The sequence below is a fragment of the Sabethes cyaneus genome, chromosome 2 (assembly GCF_943734655.1).
Source record: "Sabethes cyaneus chromosome 2, idSabCyanKW18_F2, whole genome shotgun sequence".
Taxonomy (NCBI): Eukaryota; Metazoa; Arthropoda; class Insecta; order Diptera; family Culicidae; genus Sabethes; species Sabethes cyaneus.
Genome location: NC_071354.1, coordinates 63,243,237 through 63,261,431, shown reverse-complemented (window position 1 = coordinate 63,261,431; position 18,195 = coordinate 63,243,237). Strand labels below are relative to the sequence as shown.

Genomic DNA, 18,195 nt, shown 5'->3' with positions numbered 1-18,195 from the left:
GCTACGGCCGGTACTGTCAGGAGAATCCTCTGGAGGCTCTTTACTACAGGAATTACAACTATCGGTGTCCGGTACATCGCAGATATTTGCCGCAGATTCCACTGAAGGCGTACTACACCACGGACGGAGAGTACATCTATCGAGTACAGTGCGGGTTTTCGTTATTATTTCAAATCAATTATCAATTATCAGTTGTCTCAAACTCAATTTTATTTATTTGTTATGTATTGTTTCACTTCTGCCAAAGGCAATTAAGGAGTAATAGATGCTGGGACTGGGACTCCATACTGGGGATTCCATACACTCTTGATGTAATTCAGCACAATTTAAAAAAAATCTAAAAGAACACAATTTTCGTTTTTCTGCCTGCTAGTGCTTTGGATACGACGAAAAGAATCTGCTTATCACTCGAAGTAACCGATTAAAACTATGTGATTCAAACTACAGTGGTAACCCGATTTTGTCACTCCCCGATTTTGTCACGTTTTTTCCCGATTTTATCATGCTTTTGATTTGTCAAAATGAACTGCTTTTCTGCTTAGATTTCATATGTTATTGCTTTTACGATGTATAATGTGCAGCAGCGTAGCAGTAATTGGACTCTTAAGCCCTGTATAGAGTTCCGAGCGAAGTGAAAATCCCATACAAAACGTTCAACTTTTTCACTAGCGCAAAAACTGCATTTCGCTTCACTCGGAACTGTAAACAAACGTGATCCACCGAAATTAAAGATTGTGGATGACATCTTTTTCACTTGGGTATTTTTCTTTCGCGCGCGTCTACGTTCGTGAACAAGGCTGCAGCTAGCGAAAACTTGACGTTTCAAGTCAATGAGTGTGTAGAGGTGTGGAAAAGGAAAATATTTATTAATATTGGCAAAAAAAACTTCATGACTCCAAAAACATACCGCAACGAGCAATGCGGATTTTTTGTAGAATTAGACGTCACGCCAAACCGTTATTACTGGTGTTTCGGTTTTAAAAACGTATTGATAATGTTTTGCGCTACACTTAATTACTGCAGCACCATTGCCCCACTTGTAAATACCGCATTGGCTTTAAATTTATTTTCACTTCGCTCGAACTGTAAACCCTTCAATTCACTTCGCATGAACTGTAAACCGAAAGCTCATGAAATTATGAAGAGATCCACAGTCTTTATTTCCCGCGAGCGAAAAGACACGCTTTTTCACTTGCTTCGATTTTCACTTCGCTTGGAACTGTATACTATGCTTTAGAGAGAAAAAGGAGGGATTTGCTGTGCATTTTAGTATTAGTACTACGGGAGGAAGTGTGTTAGAAAATGCATAATAACAATATATTAGCATATAACTGAGAGGCTAGAGGGTGATATCTTTGGCGAAGTTATTATAATATTCACTATATTTTATTAATAATATATAATTAATAAACTTCTCTAAAGATACCACCCTCCAAAAAATTCGCAGTTTTTACACAATAGTATCACAATGGTATCAAAATACGCCTCTCAGCCTCTCAGTAACAGCGATACTGATAATGAAAAAGTTACAAATACACTTTGAAACTTGTACACCTTGAACTGCAGCTAATTGGATTCCATACAAAAAGGATATTTGAAATTGTTGTTCTGAATCTCTGGAAATAATCTATCTTGTTTGAATTACACATTTTGAATAATTATATCTGACATTTACTTAATCTGGATAACACTGTTTTTGAACTACGCCATGATAATGCCAACTGAGTAACCACTTTCCATGCAATTTTTTCGGTAGAGGGTCAGCCTAATTTGTTTAGCATTTTGTAGTATTTTTGTTGTACTTTCACATGGGTAATGAATGGCTTGCATGTTTTTGTATGTTTGGGAGTTATTGCTATTGAAAGTTGCATGATTTTTACAAAAAAATGGAATTTTCTTCTCAAATATTGACGATAGCAAGTTACTATATTCTAGAAAAGTATGTAATTTGACTGTTTGAAAATCATTGTCAAACATGTCAAATGTGTTAAAACACTGTTGAAAGAACTGTGTTCAAAAAGTTGATTGTCGTGAAGTTTCCACAAAAGTTGTTTCTTATCACCACAACTATAATAGCTAGAAGATGACATTCTTTAGCAAAGCTCTTTATAATAATCTTCTCAAAAAATTTGTAGAACATTGTTTTGCTCTATCTCTTACTGCTTAAAAAATAAATTTTGTATTTTACTTTTAGGGGGAAAAGAATCATTCATATCATGAGAAAGAGTTTTTCATGCTGAGAAATTTCTCTGAACATTGAGCACATCTGCGTAAATTTCGAAATTCGCGTAAAAATAGTTGCGTAAAAAACAAACCGCGTAAAAAGCGACTTTAGTATTTATGATCGAAACTTTATGAATACGTTGAATGGCCCAATTTTATTGTAACAGTTAAATGAAGATAAAAGTTTCATAATCCGCCAGTCGAGCAAGCACACAAATTTTATGAATATTAATCTAATAATAATAATGATCATTAACGCAAGCAGGAGATGACTGGTAGGGGGTTTGTCCTCAGACTATATAAACGCAAAACATTTCAGATCCATTTGGTACAAGTTAACAATAGTTTTTTACTTCAACAGCTCATCATGACGTGATCGGAATTAGATACACTTGTGATCGGAATTAGAATCACCCCTTAAAATTGATGATCGGAATTAGGTGCACTGATACATCATACTTTGATGCATTTTTTGTAACTTTCGGCAAATAATTTAGGCATTTTAATATTTTTCCATGAAACATAATTGAAAATACTTGCTGAAGACACATACCATGTAAATAAATGTCAAAGTTTTACTTTTCAGTGAGGACTCAAAGGTGAATCATGCCATAAGTGATCTGAATTAGGTGCTGTCACAAAAAATGCTAGAAAAACATGCCTTGGTCAGTATTTTCCATTGCAGACCAAACCAACGCATGTCACAGCATGACTTGCTTTTCGATAGTGACCATAAGTCAACAGTATCATAAAGCTCATCAGCGATATGAAAGTATCAATAAAAAAATTTGTCTGCTACTATAATGGTTCTCAACTTTTTTGGTTAGTCAGAGGACGGAATTCCGTATACTATTTTACTGTGAGCTAAACTTTTAATGAAACGTGGGGGTGCGCGAGGCCTCATTTGGAAAACGCTATTGATTTATTCCACTTACTGAGTTATTCCAACTAATGTATCACTTAAAATGGTTATTTATCAGTCACTGTAGTAACTTTATAACAACAGGATAAGGCGTCCTGTCGGGGGACTGTCACAAGCAGTTGTTATGCTCAAAATATAAGATATGTTCAGAGTAAAATAAGGCGCCTTGATCTAATGCAGCTTGACTTATGGTTAATAACGTAAGTTCAGCGATGATATTCCCAACGTTTATAACTACGGAATATCGGAATGGATGGTACTGTTGTCCCCGTTTTTTCTTCTGCTGTAGATTCGATAATGTACTATTGCTGAAATAATATTTAATTTTGTTACATTTTCAAGAATCATCTCTGCGGCAAATGTTGTTCAGTGGGCCTAGCCGATGCCTTTGTACAGGTCTTTCTCCGACCTTTTTTAAATCTTTGGACTAATTACTTATGAATTTTTAACACTATTCGCTGGTTTCCCGTGTTTCCTCAACTTCACCTTCATCAAAACTCAAAAAATCTCGATAAGACGAGTCTCTGGATAGCTTAGTGAGTTCAGGTCTCCCGGTACGTATGTAACATTGCTGGCTTCATCATCGAAACAGGCGAGATCAGGCCAAAAGATTATAGCAATGTTATGTTGTTTGATCAAGCCTGGGAAACTTTTTTGCACACACCCTTTGACGGGATTACCTACGAATGGCCGAAACACAAATGACCGAAATAACAAATGGCATAATATATCTAATGGCCGAAACACGAGTGGCCGAACATAATATTCGGCCGAAAATATTCACGGCCTTTAACCTGCACAAACGATGGGTACATGCTGTCTTTACTCGCTACCGCTCGCTCGGACTTAACCAGGGGATAATCCCTGCTCTTCAGTAAACTTAGAAAAATGCATGCACTTAAACAGAAGCGGTCCCGGGGGAGTTCCGACGGCGGATCACCGGTGCACACTTGCGGCCTGCGGCCATCTCACCCTAAATCATCTGAGAAACATTTGCTACTGACGCAGTAAATATGTCTCGCACCTTATAATGAACGTAAATCATTTGCACTTAGGAGAAGAAAGAAGCCAAACAAAGGCGTTCTTCAAGCATGTTTTTTATAGTAAACAGATGTGTTGCTTATTTTACTTGTTGATTCATTAAAGTTATTTGTTAAGTGCTTGCCGATTCATGTTTTTAATTTTAAATAGTCATTTAGGCATTCCGAGAAAATTCGGCCATTCGTTATTCGACCTTTCGTGATTCAGCAAAACGAATTTTCGGCCTTCTGTGACTATTTTTGAAATTCGACCATTCGTGATTCGACCATTTGTGTTTTGGCCATTCGGTACCAGCCACTTTGACATAATTCTTCCATTCATTTTGCCGTTGTAATGAATTAATGAGACATTTTTGTGGATTGGCATTTCGTTACGCCAGAACCTTCTTGCCGATTTGTTCGGTTTTAAAAGCTTTTACTGATCCAGGAACGTCCTTCCGCTTCGGTGAGGTATAAAATTTCGGTCCTGGCAGAGTTTTATAGTCGATTCGATATTTTTGTAGGTTTCGTCAGGCTGGTACCGAATGACCGAAACACAAATAGCCGTATCACGAACGGCCGAAACCCAAATGGCCAAATTCCAGCAACAGTCGCAGAAGGCCATTTTCTACCACGCCTCAGGTAATCTTCTAACGTGCACTGTTCTCCATGCTTCCTCTACACGGGTGGAACTGTTCAGACGCTTACACCTTCATTTTTAGCTAGTTTTCTGATCGAAAGACCACTCACGGTGCCCCATTTGTGCACAATTCGTTAGGTTTTCTCGGGAGAAACGACACGCATTTTGAAACAGCCGCGCGAAATACCCAAAAAAAGACGACAACTGTTTTAATGGAATAATCTTACGGAAACTCGATTTAGTATCAACAAGTATTGGACTTACTTTTTTCCATTCCGCCAGGACCCGCATTCAGACGTGACCGGCATCGGTATTGATCGGCATGCAAGGACTTTATAAGATTACACAATGAGGTGCACGTGCTGTCCCAAGCGTGCTTATTTCTGTAATCATTTTGCAATTTTCATCGGTTCTGGTCGATAACGAAGTAGCAGCACACAGGCGGCATCCTATACTTATGCTTATGCTTAATACTCTTACGGAAACTGTCTCGATTTGGTGCTTGCCAATAGATTGTTGAATGGTTAAACTATGCCGCAGTGGTAACTTGGTGTTTACCAATAAGTTTGAAGTTTCTCAAGGCAGCAACATGGGATCTTTAGTTTTTTGTTATTTACCGATGTGGCGTTACACTTGGGCTACATTGTTAGTGTCCACCGATTAACTGCAATTGTTTGCATCAATAGGACATACAGACGACACATTCAAATGTGAACGATTTAAAACGGTCACCTTCTTTGGTTACAATTTGAAATTAAATTTTATCGTAAGCCAGTTACCTCCAAAGCGTCTCGGCAGCTTGGATTCATCTTTAAGATTTGTTGAAACTCAAGAATGCACTCTATTTTAAAGTATTATATTAGTTTCCCAAGCAGCTAAGTGGAAACCTACGGGTTGAACGTGTGCAACAGCGATTTTATAGCTGTTATCAGGAGGTTGTGGGTGATTTCGAAGCTTCATTACTATGTAGTTTTATTATCTAGGTCTTGAAAATTGCGTTATGAGTACAATAAAGCTTAAATGGTTGCTTGGGTTGTGTTATAAGTTTTGTGCAGTGGCGTGGATCAGTGCAGCGGGAGTTGGTTTTTTGAATTGACACGGTTTTTTTAATGACGATTTTTCGAATTAACGCGGTTTTTTCAGCGATTTTTAAATTCGAGCGGTTTTTTTGGTGGTTTTGAATTGACGCAGTTTTTTACATCGATTTTTGAATTAACACGGTTTATTTTATGACGATTTTTTAATTACGCGGTATTTTACACAGCATTTTTCGAATTAACGCGGTTTTTTTAAACGGTTTTATTTTACACGGCATGCATCCCCCGTGTAAAAAAAAGATTTGAGTGTATATAGTGTTGTATACCAGTTTCGCTTAATAGTCAAGAAGGAGGACACAAAAGTTGAAATAATGGATGAAGTAATCGAAGTTTCCAATAAAAAAAGAAGGAGAAAGAAGAGTAAAGTGTCCTTTTCTATATTTCTGAATCAAACAAGTGGAAATTTGCATGTATTAGTATTCCGGTATGAGCAGAGACCAAACCGGGCTTCAATTATTTTTGAATGCTGATTTTTAGAAATATTTATAAATGGTAAAGATGATTGACGTTCGACAAACATTTTCAGAAATCATCAAATCACCAAAATTTGAATTATCTGAGAAAATTAAAAATATTAGAAATACCTGATTTTTGTTCTAAATCTCGAAGATGAAACAAATTCATAAAAACTAAAACAAAATTGCTGCATTTTTCTCCGAAAAACAACAGCGTTAATATGCAATTTTATCCAAAATACAATCTTTAACCGAATCGAAAAAAGTCGATCGCAATCGAACGCGCATTCGTGTGGAACTCTCTACAAAAAATGATCGAGTTTTATATTTCCCAAACCCAAACCTTGCACGAACCCGAATTTCATTTTGATTCCATTTTTTCATGAATATCAAACTCGACTCGAAACCAAGTTTTGTTGGAAAATATGGTGATTCATCTGTTTTGGTTACGCGTACTCTATTTTGAATATTTCCATTTGATTTTGCCGTGAATTTCCAAAATTGAGGGCGCATAATGCCTGTTCAAAATAGACACCCTAGATTCTGACTTTTGTAATTTCCAAAAACCAACAAATTTAAAACATACAAATTCAAATCATAAAATTTCTGATGACCCAAAAATATGAGGGATAAAAGTAATTTTGTTAGGGAAAAATTGGGCGCTTTCATATGCTTTTCATATAATATTTGGGAACAATGCTGGTGCCACAGAACAGAGTTTATCATCCCGTTTCATTCGAAAGCAATCTTATATATCGTCGATATGCCACAACAAGTTTTTAATTGTTCCAATTTTTCTCTCTCCCCAGCTCGGTGAAAAGGGCAGTGGTTACCGAACCCGAACCGATGTGCAGGACTTCTACGTTCTACGCAGCCAGTGTCTCGAAAATGGATCCCTGTTCGAGGATCCGGAATTTCCGGCAACATCCTCTTCGCTGATGTACTCACGCCGTCCTGATCGACACTACGAGTGGCTTCGTCCGCACGAGATCAGCGATAGTCCGGAGTTCTTCGTCGAAGGATTCTCACGGTTCGATGTGCAGCAGGGTGAACTGGGCGACTGCTGGCTGCTGGCTGCCTGTGCCAATCTGACTCAGGATCAGAAACTGTTCCTTCGTGTCGTGCCGGAGGACAACAGCTTCGAGGACGAATATGCCGGTATCTTCCACTTTCGCTTTTGGCAGTACGGAAGGTGGGTCGATGTGGTCATCGACGATCGGCTGCCAACCTACCGTGGTGAGCTAATTTACATGAGATCGTCGGAGAAGAATGAATTCTGGAGTGCCTTGCTGGAGAAAGCATACGCTAAGCTGCACGGGTCGTACGAAGCACTGAAGGGTGGCACCACCTGTGAAGCGATGGAGGACTTCACCGGAGGGGTTACGGAAATGTACGATCTGAAGGATCAGACTCCACCGAATCTGTTTCAAATTGTCGAGAAGGGTTTCAAGCGGAACTCGATGTTTGCCTGTAGTATTGAGGTAAGCTGCCTTTTTGGATGATTTGATAGTTAAAAATACTAAACTTACAATTTAATTTGCAGCCAGATCCGAACGTAACGGAAGCGGAAACCCCCGAAGGTCTTATCCGGGGTCACGCTTATTCTATTACCAAGATACAGATGGTCGATATTGTAACTCCATCTACTTCTGGTAAAATCCCACTTATTCGGCTGCGCAACCCGTGGGGAAATGAAGCAGAATGGAATGGTGCTTGGAGTGATCAATCTCCGGAATGGCGATTCATTCCCGACGAACAGAAAGAGGAGCTTGGCCTCAGTTTTGATGTTGATGGAGAGTTCTGGATGTCATATCGAGATTTTATTCGGTATTTCGATCGTACTGAGATCTGTAATTTGAGTCCCGATTCACTCAGTGAGGAACAGGCGAACCGTGGTAAACTGCGGTGGGAAATGTCCACCTTTGAAGGTGAATGGGCAATGGGCAGCACTGCCGGTGGTTGTCGTAACTACTTGCAGACTTTCTGGCATAACCCTCAGTATGTGGTTCACCTGGAGGATCCGGATGAGGACGACGACGAGGGCAAGTGTACAGTAATTATCGCACTGATGCAGAAGAACCGACGCTCGCGACGAAACATGGGCGTGGACTGCCTGACGATCGGTTTCGCCGTGTACCGTGTTACCGAGCGAGATTTGGCTCAGAAGCCGCTGAAAATGAATTTCTTCAAGTACAATGCGTCAGTGGCGCGTTCGCCGGCCTTTATCAATTTGCGTGAGGTCAGCTGCCGCTTTAAGCTTCCGCCCGGGGATTATCTGATTGTGCCGTCGACTTTCGAACCCAACGAGGAAGGAGAGTTTCTGATTCGAGTGTTCTCCGAAAGCAAGAACTCGATGGAGGAGAACGACGAAGAGGTCGGCGTTGGCGACATCGACGATAGGGTGAGTGCAATTTTGATAATTGATTAATTGCTTCAACTTTAGATAAGTTGTTTAAATTAAACAATGTTGCATTATGTTCTGTATGAGTGAGGAATTCAAGTTGACCAGCAAGGTAGAAAATATCTATTGGTGCTCAGAAAATGGCTCAGACCGCAAGTTGAAATTTTAGCTAGAATCAATTTGTGTTTTGTTCAGATTACAATTGTGCATATTTTAAAAATGAACGTTTGGAAAAATCTGTGATGAACATTTCAAAATTTAAAAAAGTAAAATATAAATAAATCTCCCCGCACTTGACCGCCAAAAAGGTGTCATTTAGTATGATTTTTGTGACCTGCTTTTAATACAAATAATTACAAATGATGCGGCCTAAAACAAACGCTAATCAATTTTTGCTTATCAGGCCAACCACGGTCATGATGGTTTCGATGGATACGTAAGTCCAGTTCGTTATCCCTCTTTGATTTATTCTAATTCCTCGCATGGATTTCGAGCTATATTTATTTCTCGTTCCTGTTTTGTTTCGAAGCACAAATTTCTAATCAACTCATTTCCGCTGCTTTGCTTATCTTACAGATCGCACCCGACGTTCCGATTCCGTCGCAACCCTCGCCACAGCGCCAGGCCATGGAACGTCTGTTTCTGGACGTGGCCGGTGCTGATGGTGAGGTCGACTGGATGGAACTGAAGCGCATCCTGGACCACTCGTTCCGTGATGGTGAGTACCGCAAACTTCTGCATTATTTGATAAAACGGGATGATTTAGTCTTTTACCGTGGTTCTAAAAATGCACTCAAATACCACTGTGGGATGTTCGTATGTTACGTTACAGTTACTATTTATTTCGTTGCACTTCTTAGTAAAGTTTCTTAACTGCTAGTTATTTTTAAATTCCCTTTCCAATAGGATAGAGTATTTCCAAAAGGTTTTCTGAAACAGTTAGTTATGGTTATTAGAACTGGTAGCCATGATCTCGATGTGATTTTTTGTCGTAAATGGATTAACTTTAGTACAGTATTCTGTAAAAACAAACTAATCATACCGTACCATGTGTCATTGGCCAAATTATTTTTTTGTATAGACAAAATTAACTTCACTAATACTCTAACCTGCAAGAAACCAGAAACTTCCATCAAGCAAATCCTATGCATTGCAAATTACGTTTATGAAAGTTACTCGTCGTCCCCGTCAAACCGTGTTTTGTCCTGGTTCGGCAATTGGTTAATCATGCGTCGTATTGTAGTATAATTTGTTTTATGTTATCCTTTCATCCAACTAGTTGAACTAGAATCTCATGAAAATTTCCCACTATCTTTCTCTTTTCCCATGCGTAATATGTTGATTTTATGATCGTCAAAAAAACAAATTTTCTGAATTATTCTCAACCAAAAACCAACCGAACCCATCCATCCCAACTACCCCATCTTCCCAAAAACACTACACACAAATACGCACGCGTTTTCGACAACATCAACAACAACCTCGGCTGGAACATCCGCACACCACACAACCGTGACCCACGTGAGTATTGTAACCCGAACAGATCTACCCAAATCGTCGTCGATGAACGGACTGAACAAGGCACACGCGAGCCAACAAAATGCGGCCAACTACGACGGAGGTGGTGAAGACACGAACGGTGGCCTGCTGGCTCAGTTGTGTGGTCTTCTGTGCAAGGACACACCCCTGGCGGAAGCGTTCGGTGTCTCCAGCGGTGGACCGGCGGATACCAGCACGAATGTACAGAATGAAATTATTCCCATCCAACACGGTGAGAGATTTTTTTGCTAATTTTTTACGTTTTGTCTACTTTCAGGTTGATTTTTTTTTGTTGGGAAAGTGTAATAGTACAAAGAAATCACGAAATTTGTGTTTATGTGATCTGAACTTCGTTTTGCTTATGAATCATGCAACTAGCACTACCGCGGTACTAAAACAATAAAGGCAAACTTTGTGTCTAAAAACTATCCCCTAAGAATATGAAATCGAAATGATTGTTGTTTGAAAATTGTTCAAAATTGTGCTCGTTACGGCTAGAAATATCTGCTTCAACCACAAAGCAGATAAATTTAACATTATTGGCTTCTGCTTCGGATCCGTAAATTAGATCAATTGGATTTGCTCTCTATTTGTATAATCTTATGACAACGAAAATATTGTAAAAAGCAATATTAATGGTCAATTTAGATGAAGAAATTGCGACTAAATGTCAATATTTCGGAGTCCTAGTTTCAACTGTATCTTGCAGCAATTTGAAAAAGCACGGTTTCTAGGCACGTTTGACATATCTTCACAGACTAATCTCAAGATTTTAGTCTTGACCTTGGAATGAGGTCATACATATATTAATATTTTTTTTTTGAAACGATGGTTCTACAATTGATGAAGGGACGGTAGGGGAACGAAATGAATATACCCCCCCCCCCCCCCCTTTCTTTCCGCTCTTCCCCCTCCTTCACCAAAATTTTCATTTCGTTCCCCTACCGTCCCTTCATCAATTGTAGAACCATCGTTTCAAAAAAAAAAATATATCTTCACAGGTTCTATGCTTCATTCTTTTGTAAACTTACTTTCAGCCCATAGTTAGTCCTACTCAAAAATAACTGCTATTGCTCTTGTTCTTCTTAAAATGTCAAATAAGATGTTAATGTAGCTGAGAGAGTTGGAGTTAAGTGTGGAGTTAAGTCATCAGACTAAACATTTATGCGCGAAATTGATTTGTTGTTACATTGTTGCACGAATTGTTGCAAATTTGGTTGGTTTCTTTAGGCTATCATAATCGTTCACTACACGAAATCTCTAATTTATCCTTGCCTTGTCGAATTTCATACCTATTTTTCTATATTTAGGCATATAGTTATAGGTATTCTACATGGTGTGTACAGTTGTCTATGCTATGCTATGCTATAGTTATAGGTGTTCTATCATATTTTCGTTTTACTATCGATTAGTTATCTAGAACTTGAACTATTTCTTAAACATTCCGTCTGCACCTGAAGTATAAAATTTTGATATTTTTATGTTTCTTTTTTTTAAATATTGTTTATGAACTTATTGCTTTTATTTGTTTGACTGTTTCGCTTTTGCTTTTTTCAATTTATTGCTTTATTTCTTCCGCTTACTTTTTGCTTACTAACATTGCAGTAAAAGGGAGAAACTAGGTATACCGTAGATCAGTACTATGTGTTTATAGCATAAAAATATACTATTTTGGTCAGATAAGCGTGGGGCAAAAATTTACTGGGGATATTGCTTCTTTGTTTTAAAAATTGAAATGCTATTTTATGCTAGGGTTTATTTCTAATTCCCGTCGTAGTAAGTAAAGCCATTCTAATTTTCATCATTTATTGGATGGATTTAATGAATACTCCAAAAGTTCTTGTACTGATTTGACTAAAACACACTTACCTTCCGATCCGTGAACTTTGAAATTACTGAAAAGCGATTATTAAAGCGTATTGTTAAAATTATGCAACTGACCTTATTTCTTAAATTCGGCGTACCGTTTTAAAATCCGTCCATCAAAATTTTTCACCGTCCGAACTACAAATCACAACAATGTTTACAAAGCTAACGCGCATGTATTTGTGTAGGACGGCATGACAAATGTTATTCTGCAAAATTTCTGCAGCTCAGGCAAGTTTTCCAGGCTATAGAATAACGACAATGCCTTGCGTGAGTTATTTTCATTTATGAATGACGGAAATTATAACGATTAGTAGACATTTTCTTCTTCGTCGCACGTAAACAAGTAGGAAATTTTGGCTGGTAGGACTTCTTTAATGATTAAAAGTATTTAAATAGATCTCAGCTCACTTTGATTGATCGGGTATGATACACAACAAACTAAAGTATTAAGGAATAACTAGTATTACATTGTGTGTCATAAAAATGCTGATATTTTTAATAATTTGTGTTGGATAGAACGGGAATAGACAATTACGACGAAGCAGCAACATACCTATCTCTAGTTTCGTAACCAATCAGACAAAAACTTATACTTATTTCACTTTAGTGGTGACAGCCCGTTATCGATCCTGCCTGCGCCGAACGAATTATGGTCCTCTAGTCGACTGTCAGTCCTGGGCTACCGTTCTCAAATCCCCTCGAATACCAATTGAACGTGCATCGTCCTCGACAATGCACATCTATCGGGTTCGGGTGCGGGGTTTGCCCGAATTCTACGGTCTCTGCCTGGTTTTTTGCTGAATATAGTTTTCACTACTCTTTTATCGGACATTTTGCTACGTGCCCACTCCACTGCAGCTTGCCACATTGTACATTGTGCTACGGCATTCGAGTTGGTTAAGTAATTCGTAGAAAGCCCATTTCGCCCTGCAGTTCGTCGTTTTATTACGTGGCTAACATCGTTGTCACACATCACGACACATACGAATTGTTCAACTACTTCATATCGTTCCCCATCCACCTCCACCTTGGCATCAACACCTTTCGGACTCCCACGTTTCCTGCCAGCAACCATATACGTTCGTTTGACTAAATCGAACGCCGCCTTGAAGTCCACAAACAGATGATGAGTCTGCACGTTGCACTCCCGGAACATGTCTAGTAATTGACGCAGGGTAAACTTCTGATCCATGGGAAGACCCTCACGAAAACTAGCTTGGTACCGGCCGACGAAGGACCTGAAAATTTATAAGCGTCAGACCTTTTATCATTGGTTGACAATTGAAGGATATGTCTGCCAATGACAGGACTGGAGAATTCCTTCCTCCAGATGTGTGATTTTACTTCCCCGATGATGATTCTCATTCATTTTGTTGTGGGCACTCTCCACAGGTGTTCGCTCAAGCCCAGCGTACAGCAATGAACGGATTTTTCATTCATTACTTTTGTTTTCCCAAAACTTCGAAACTAATTCCCAACACTTCGAAACTAATTCGTAACTAAATTGTTTGCCTGTGTGGAATTCTCGCATGATGATGTGTGAAATTCTCGCAACTTCTCTCTTAAGAAGTCTAGCTTCAATGTACGTTACGTACCAGTCAGCAATCTTATTAATGCAAAATCATCAAAGGTGACACGTCTAGTTCTGCTGAATCATTCGCTACCTTAAAGTTTGTAAACAGATATTGGATCTGCAGGTTAAATTCTCGAAATTTATCGAGGATTTGTCGCAAGGTAAACTTTGGTTCGTTGTGAAACCGTTCCTTCTGAAAATCACACTGATTTTCGCTAATATAAGTTCTCTGCATCAGCCACAGTGTGTGGTACAAGATGAGATGAGAATTTCACGTGCAGAATTGAGGAAAGTTATAACCCTCAGTGGCTACTACAGTCTAGACGAAGGTCTTTCTTGTAAACAGAACATAATGGTCTCGCGAATTGAAGTAATTCTTCGTAGTTCCATGCCTTTAGGATGATCCAGTGGATTACGAAAGGCGGCCTTGGGCGTCCTTAAGACTGGATCTATAGACTTTACAGCCGATTATTAGAGTACAGGACAATTACGCTAGTGCAAGGATCTTGCTGACTAAAGCAACACTCCCCAGCCGAGGTACCAGCATCGTACCTCGAAGCTACCTGGTCGGTTTAGTGAATTCACAAGGCTTGCGTCTTTCAAAAGCCCGGTGGATGTGCTCTCCTGGTCCTCCTCTGTTGCCTTACTCTTCTTCAGCCCATTCACTGCTTCCTGCATCTCAAGCAAGGTTGGTGCATCCCCACGCAGCACACATTTGGCACTTTTAAATTTCAAATTTCAAATTTATTACCAACAGGCAAGACTTGCCCTAATGGACCTTAATAACTAATACATAAAACGTCGAAACATAGAGACAAAACTCGAACGTAACACTCGTTGTGATAAATTAAAATCAAATACTGCCGAAACTCGGTTGAAAGAAGAAGAAACTTTTAGTTGCAGCAACGCATTTATGACTGTAATTAGTCACATGTCAGTTGCCACAACTAATTTGTAACAACTTTGCTACTAGGGCTACTACATCTTACCTGCAATTCTCGATCTCTAACTCTGCTACTTTCAACTTCATTTCCCTCGCTATTCAACAGCACCATATTGTCGCCATCGTTTGGCCATCTCCAATTTATTCGCAATCTGGTTCCTTTATCTGACATCCCGGACGAACCAAAAAGTTTCGCACAGAGTCTCTGAGATTCCTCGCACAGGAATCATGTCGATGAATTCTGCAGATCAGTCGTACAGAATGCATTGCTTATATAACCAGGATTCTTATATGAGAATCCAACAGTTGAATCCCCGGGATAGCTTTAACTCGGTTAAGGAATCACGTTCCCTATGAAATAGGACTCCCCGAGATTCTAAAAGCAGGAATCCTGGCGTGCTAGTAAGGATTTCACATAACGAGGATTGGTACGGTCCCATTGTTGATACTGTTGATCTCTTTACAGTAGCTCCACGCATCGTACCTGCAGAAATAATCCCGCGTCTCCGCAAGAAGAAGTTTATAGTGTTGATCTAACTTTCCGCGAGTCTCTTTACGGCTGCTCTAGCATTTCGATATCTCGTTCTGCACTGACTTATGTCACAACTGTAGCCAACGTCCCAAGTAACAATTCTAGGTTTTATTACGTTCCTCTAGTGGTTTTCATAGCCGATATCATAAAACCTCTAATACTTTCTGATGACCACCATAAAACTGCCTTCCGAACAAGTGGTCCACTCTTGGAGGTTTTTATAACCTCTTTAAGGATCAGGTTATAAGCTCTAGTAGTCGCTCCGCTGAAAAAAACAATAAAACTGATTAAGCTTTCGCTGACAACTTGACAGCCACCGCCATAATTTAATAAATCAGTCCGACAGCTTTGTCAACTTACAATACATCCGTGAGCTGAAAAGTTGAAGTTTTAGTGTCAGATCATCCTGATCGATTTGGTTTATAGCGACCATAATAAAATAACCCATGGAATATTTAATAAATTTAAATAAATCTCCGGTTTGGTTTGCTGCATATGCGCATTAAATTATTATCGTGTATATTGATATGAATTTTCGGAAACTGGTTGGAAATCATTTTAGTTGCTTCCTGTAGCAGGAAAATCAATTGATAATAACTTTCTTTGTGCAAAACACTTTGCTTTGATGACGTTTTGTTAACTAAAACAAAATACTGAAGTATGGCAATATAAGCAACCACAATAAATTTGCTTTATTAACCGTTTTATTATGGTTTTATAGCTATAAGGGTGTTTTGACTCGCATCCTCCTGATATTGCGTAATATCGTATTAAAACCAAAGGTAATGATTAATTCCGCAATAAAACTTTAATAAACTTCGAGTAAAACTTACTGGCTTTGGAATTTCGCACGATTTCCTGAACTTGGGTGACCACTGCAGTCGTGTCCAGCGCCTTTCGCGTAGTGGTAAACTATTCATTCAGTGCCTTCTCAACTGGCTTATTGTCCCGCTCAGCAACCTAGAGCGAGTAATTTGCAGCTGCTTCTTCTGTTGATAGGCGCTGGATGTTTACTTTTATCTCCCTCGATGGATTTGATTTAGAAACGCTAAATAGTCGGGCGCGGATCTTCCATTCTACGAGAGAGCGATCCGACATTTTGTCTCGGCCTTCACTTCTAGTTTTGAATTGACAATATGAAAACTGTGTTCACAACAGTTTGGAATTTACAGTAGGTATAATCTGTCCTGATATACTCGTCACAAATTCGTTTAGCGTCTCGGCCCCTTTGTGTCTGGTGCCGGATGAATTCTTGAAGAGAACAGATGTCAATGTCATTGTACAGCACAGTTGTCCGGCATCATTGCCACGTAGTCGGCCCATTATAGTCCCCTGACTTTCGCCAGATGAGGATGGGAATCTCTTCAAGGTCGGGGCTCACACACTTGCGTAACTCTCTGCTTTCCGTTTGTACTCCGCAGCACCTTTTGTTGAAGTACGGCAAGTTAACGGATGTCTTCCGTACGCAAAGCTACTGTCTCAAGTCCATAGTCGTCAGCTTTGTGGAGCGGCATATGCTCCTTGGTCGAAGCGTCTTGCAGAGAAAAAACTACAAAGTATACAGCCATAAGGGTTGTACGAAAGGGTGACGTAGGCCTATGTTAACATTATATTGTATTGTATTGATAACATGTTTTACTCGATGAAGTATTCCTTTATGTCAGATCATTAGAGCAAGGACTAATGCAGACTGCATTTCCGGCATATGTATATTCATAAGTATCTATCGCTTCCAGCTTGGTTCGTTAAAACAGTGAGCAGATGCGCTACGGAAACCGCTCGTAAGGTTCAGATCTTCGTTCGTTTCTTGTTGGTGAGTGAATTAGCCACAATGCCGTCCCGGAAGGCACATAATTATCATGACATTCGAGCTCCTAGTAAATGTTTCAAGATAAATGTAAATATCATTCATCAATCCGGCTTGGTGGCCTTCAACATCAAGTAAAAGTAATAATTCTCTTTCAGTTGAACATACCTCTTCGATGTATCAGCAACGGCAAAATTGTTTTAGGGAATTTTACAGTGTTGTAACTTAGTATTTTGAAGGGAAAGCCACAAAAGTAACATATATTTAGCGTTTTAGGTACGATAAACTAAACATTTTCACAAGAAAGTTAATTTGAAATTATAAATGTGAAGTGCAGATTACGAAAAATTTTATTTAACCTTCATTTAATTTGTTGGTGGCCCTGAAAAGGGCCATTGCACTATGGTCCAGAAAGCAATTTTAGACGGACAAAAATGATTGCGCCTAAACGAGATATTCTAGCTCAACGAAGTCTTCGGCAACTTTTTGAATGAAAACATGATGCATCTTTTGTAGGTGTCGTCCAATGTTCAGATAATACTGTAACAGCAATTCAAGTAATAATTTTTCAAATAAGTTTGTTTTCATTTTAGCTTCAAAACATTAAAAATAAATTAATTTCAACATAACTTTTCTGAACATATCAAATTTCTAACTCTTCAGCAGTATTTTCAGCAGTGGAGCTTTGTTTATGGGCGACCCGTAAAATCATATTTCCTCTTATAACTCATTTATCTCAACAGGTAGCTTAATATGATGTTCTACAAAATTTATTATACGTAAGAGAGTGATATTTTTCCAGAAGACTATTTTGCTTTATCTACATGAGGTAATAAGATATAGCCTAAATCGCTTTCTGGACCATAGTGCATTGGTTACAAATAACATCAAAGCCAAATATGCAGTGCCAGTCGAATGTCTTCCCTTTTGGTATGAATAGCAACCATTCAGTGGGTCCATGTCCCACTTATTGGTTCTGGTACTTTTAGCCCTAGTACCTACTTACTGATTGATTCATCTTAAAACAACTGAAACTAATCAGGAAGCATTTACACACAGCCTATTAGCAATAATTTAACTATTACTAGCTGAAGTTTTTGGAGCGTCTTAGAAGAATACGAAACCTGAAAATTAAATAAAAAGACTTTTATCTTTTTATTTAATTTCCAAGATAT

At 38.9% G+C, this 18,195-nt stretch overlaps 1 protein-coding gene across 5 annotated transcripts in view; it reads left to right on the top strand.

Annotated features, from left to right (window-relative positions):
• LOC128734337 (calpain-A-like) overlaps positions 1-18,195 on the top strand; it is a 49,732-nt gene that overhangs the window by 27,105 nt on the left and 4,432 nt on the right. For 4 of the 5 annotated variants that reach the window (XM_053828478.1, XM_053828480.1, XM_053828481.1 and 1 more), the window contains 4 exons: positions 7,166-7,837; positions 7,900-8,757; positions 9,334-9,475; positions 10,301-10,528. In XM_053828478.1, the coding sequence (XP_053684453.1) occupies positions 7,166-7,837; positions 7,900-8,757; positions 9,334-9,475; positions 10,301-10,528 (1,900 nt within the window). The remainder of the gene's footprint in view (positions 1-7,165; positions 7,838-7,899; positions 8,758-9,333; positions 9,476-10,300; positions 10,529-18,195) is intronic. The other variant, XM_053828479.1, reaches the window with a different exon arrangement.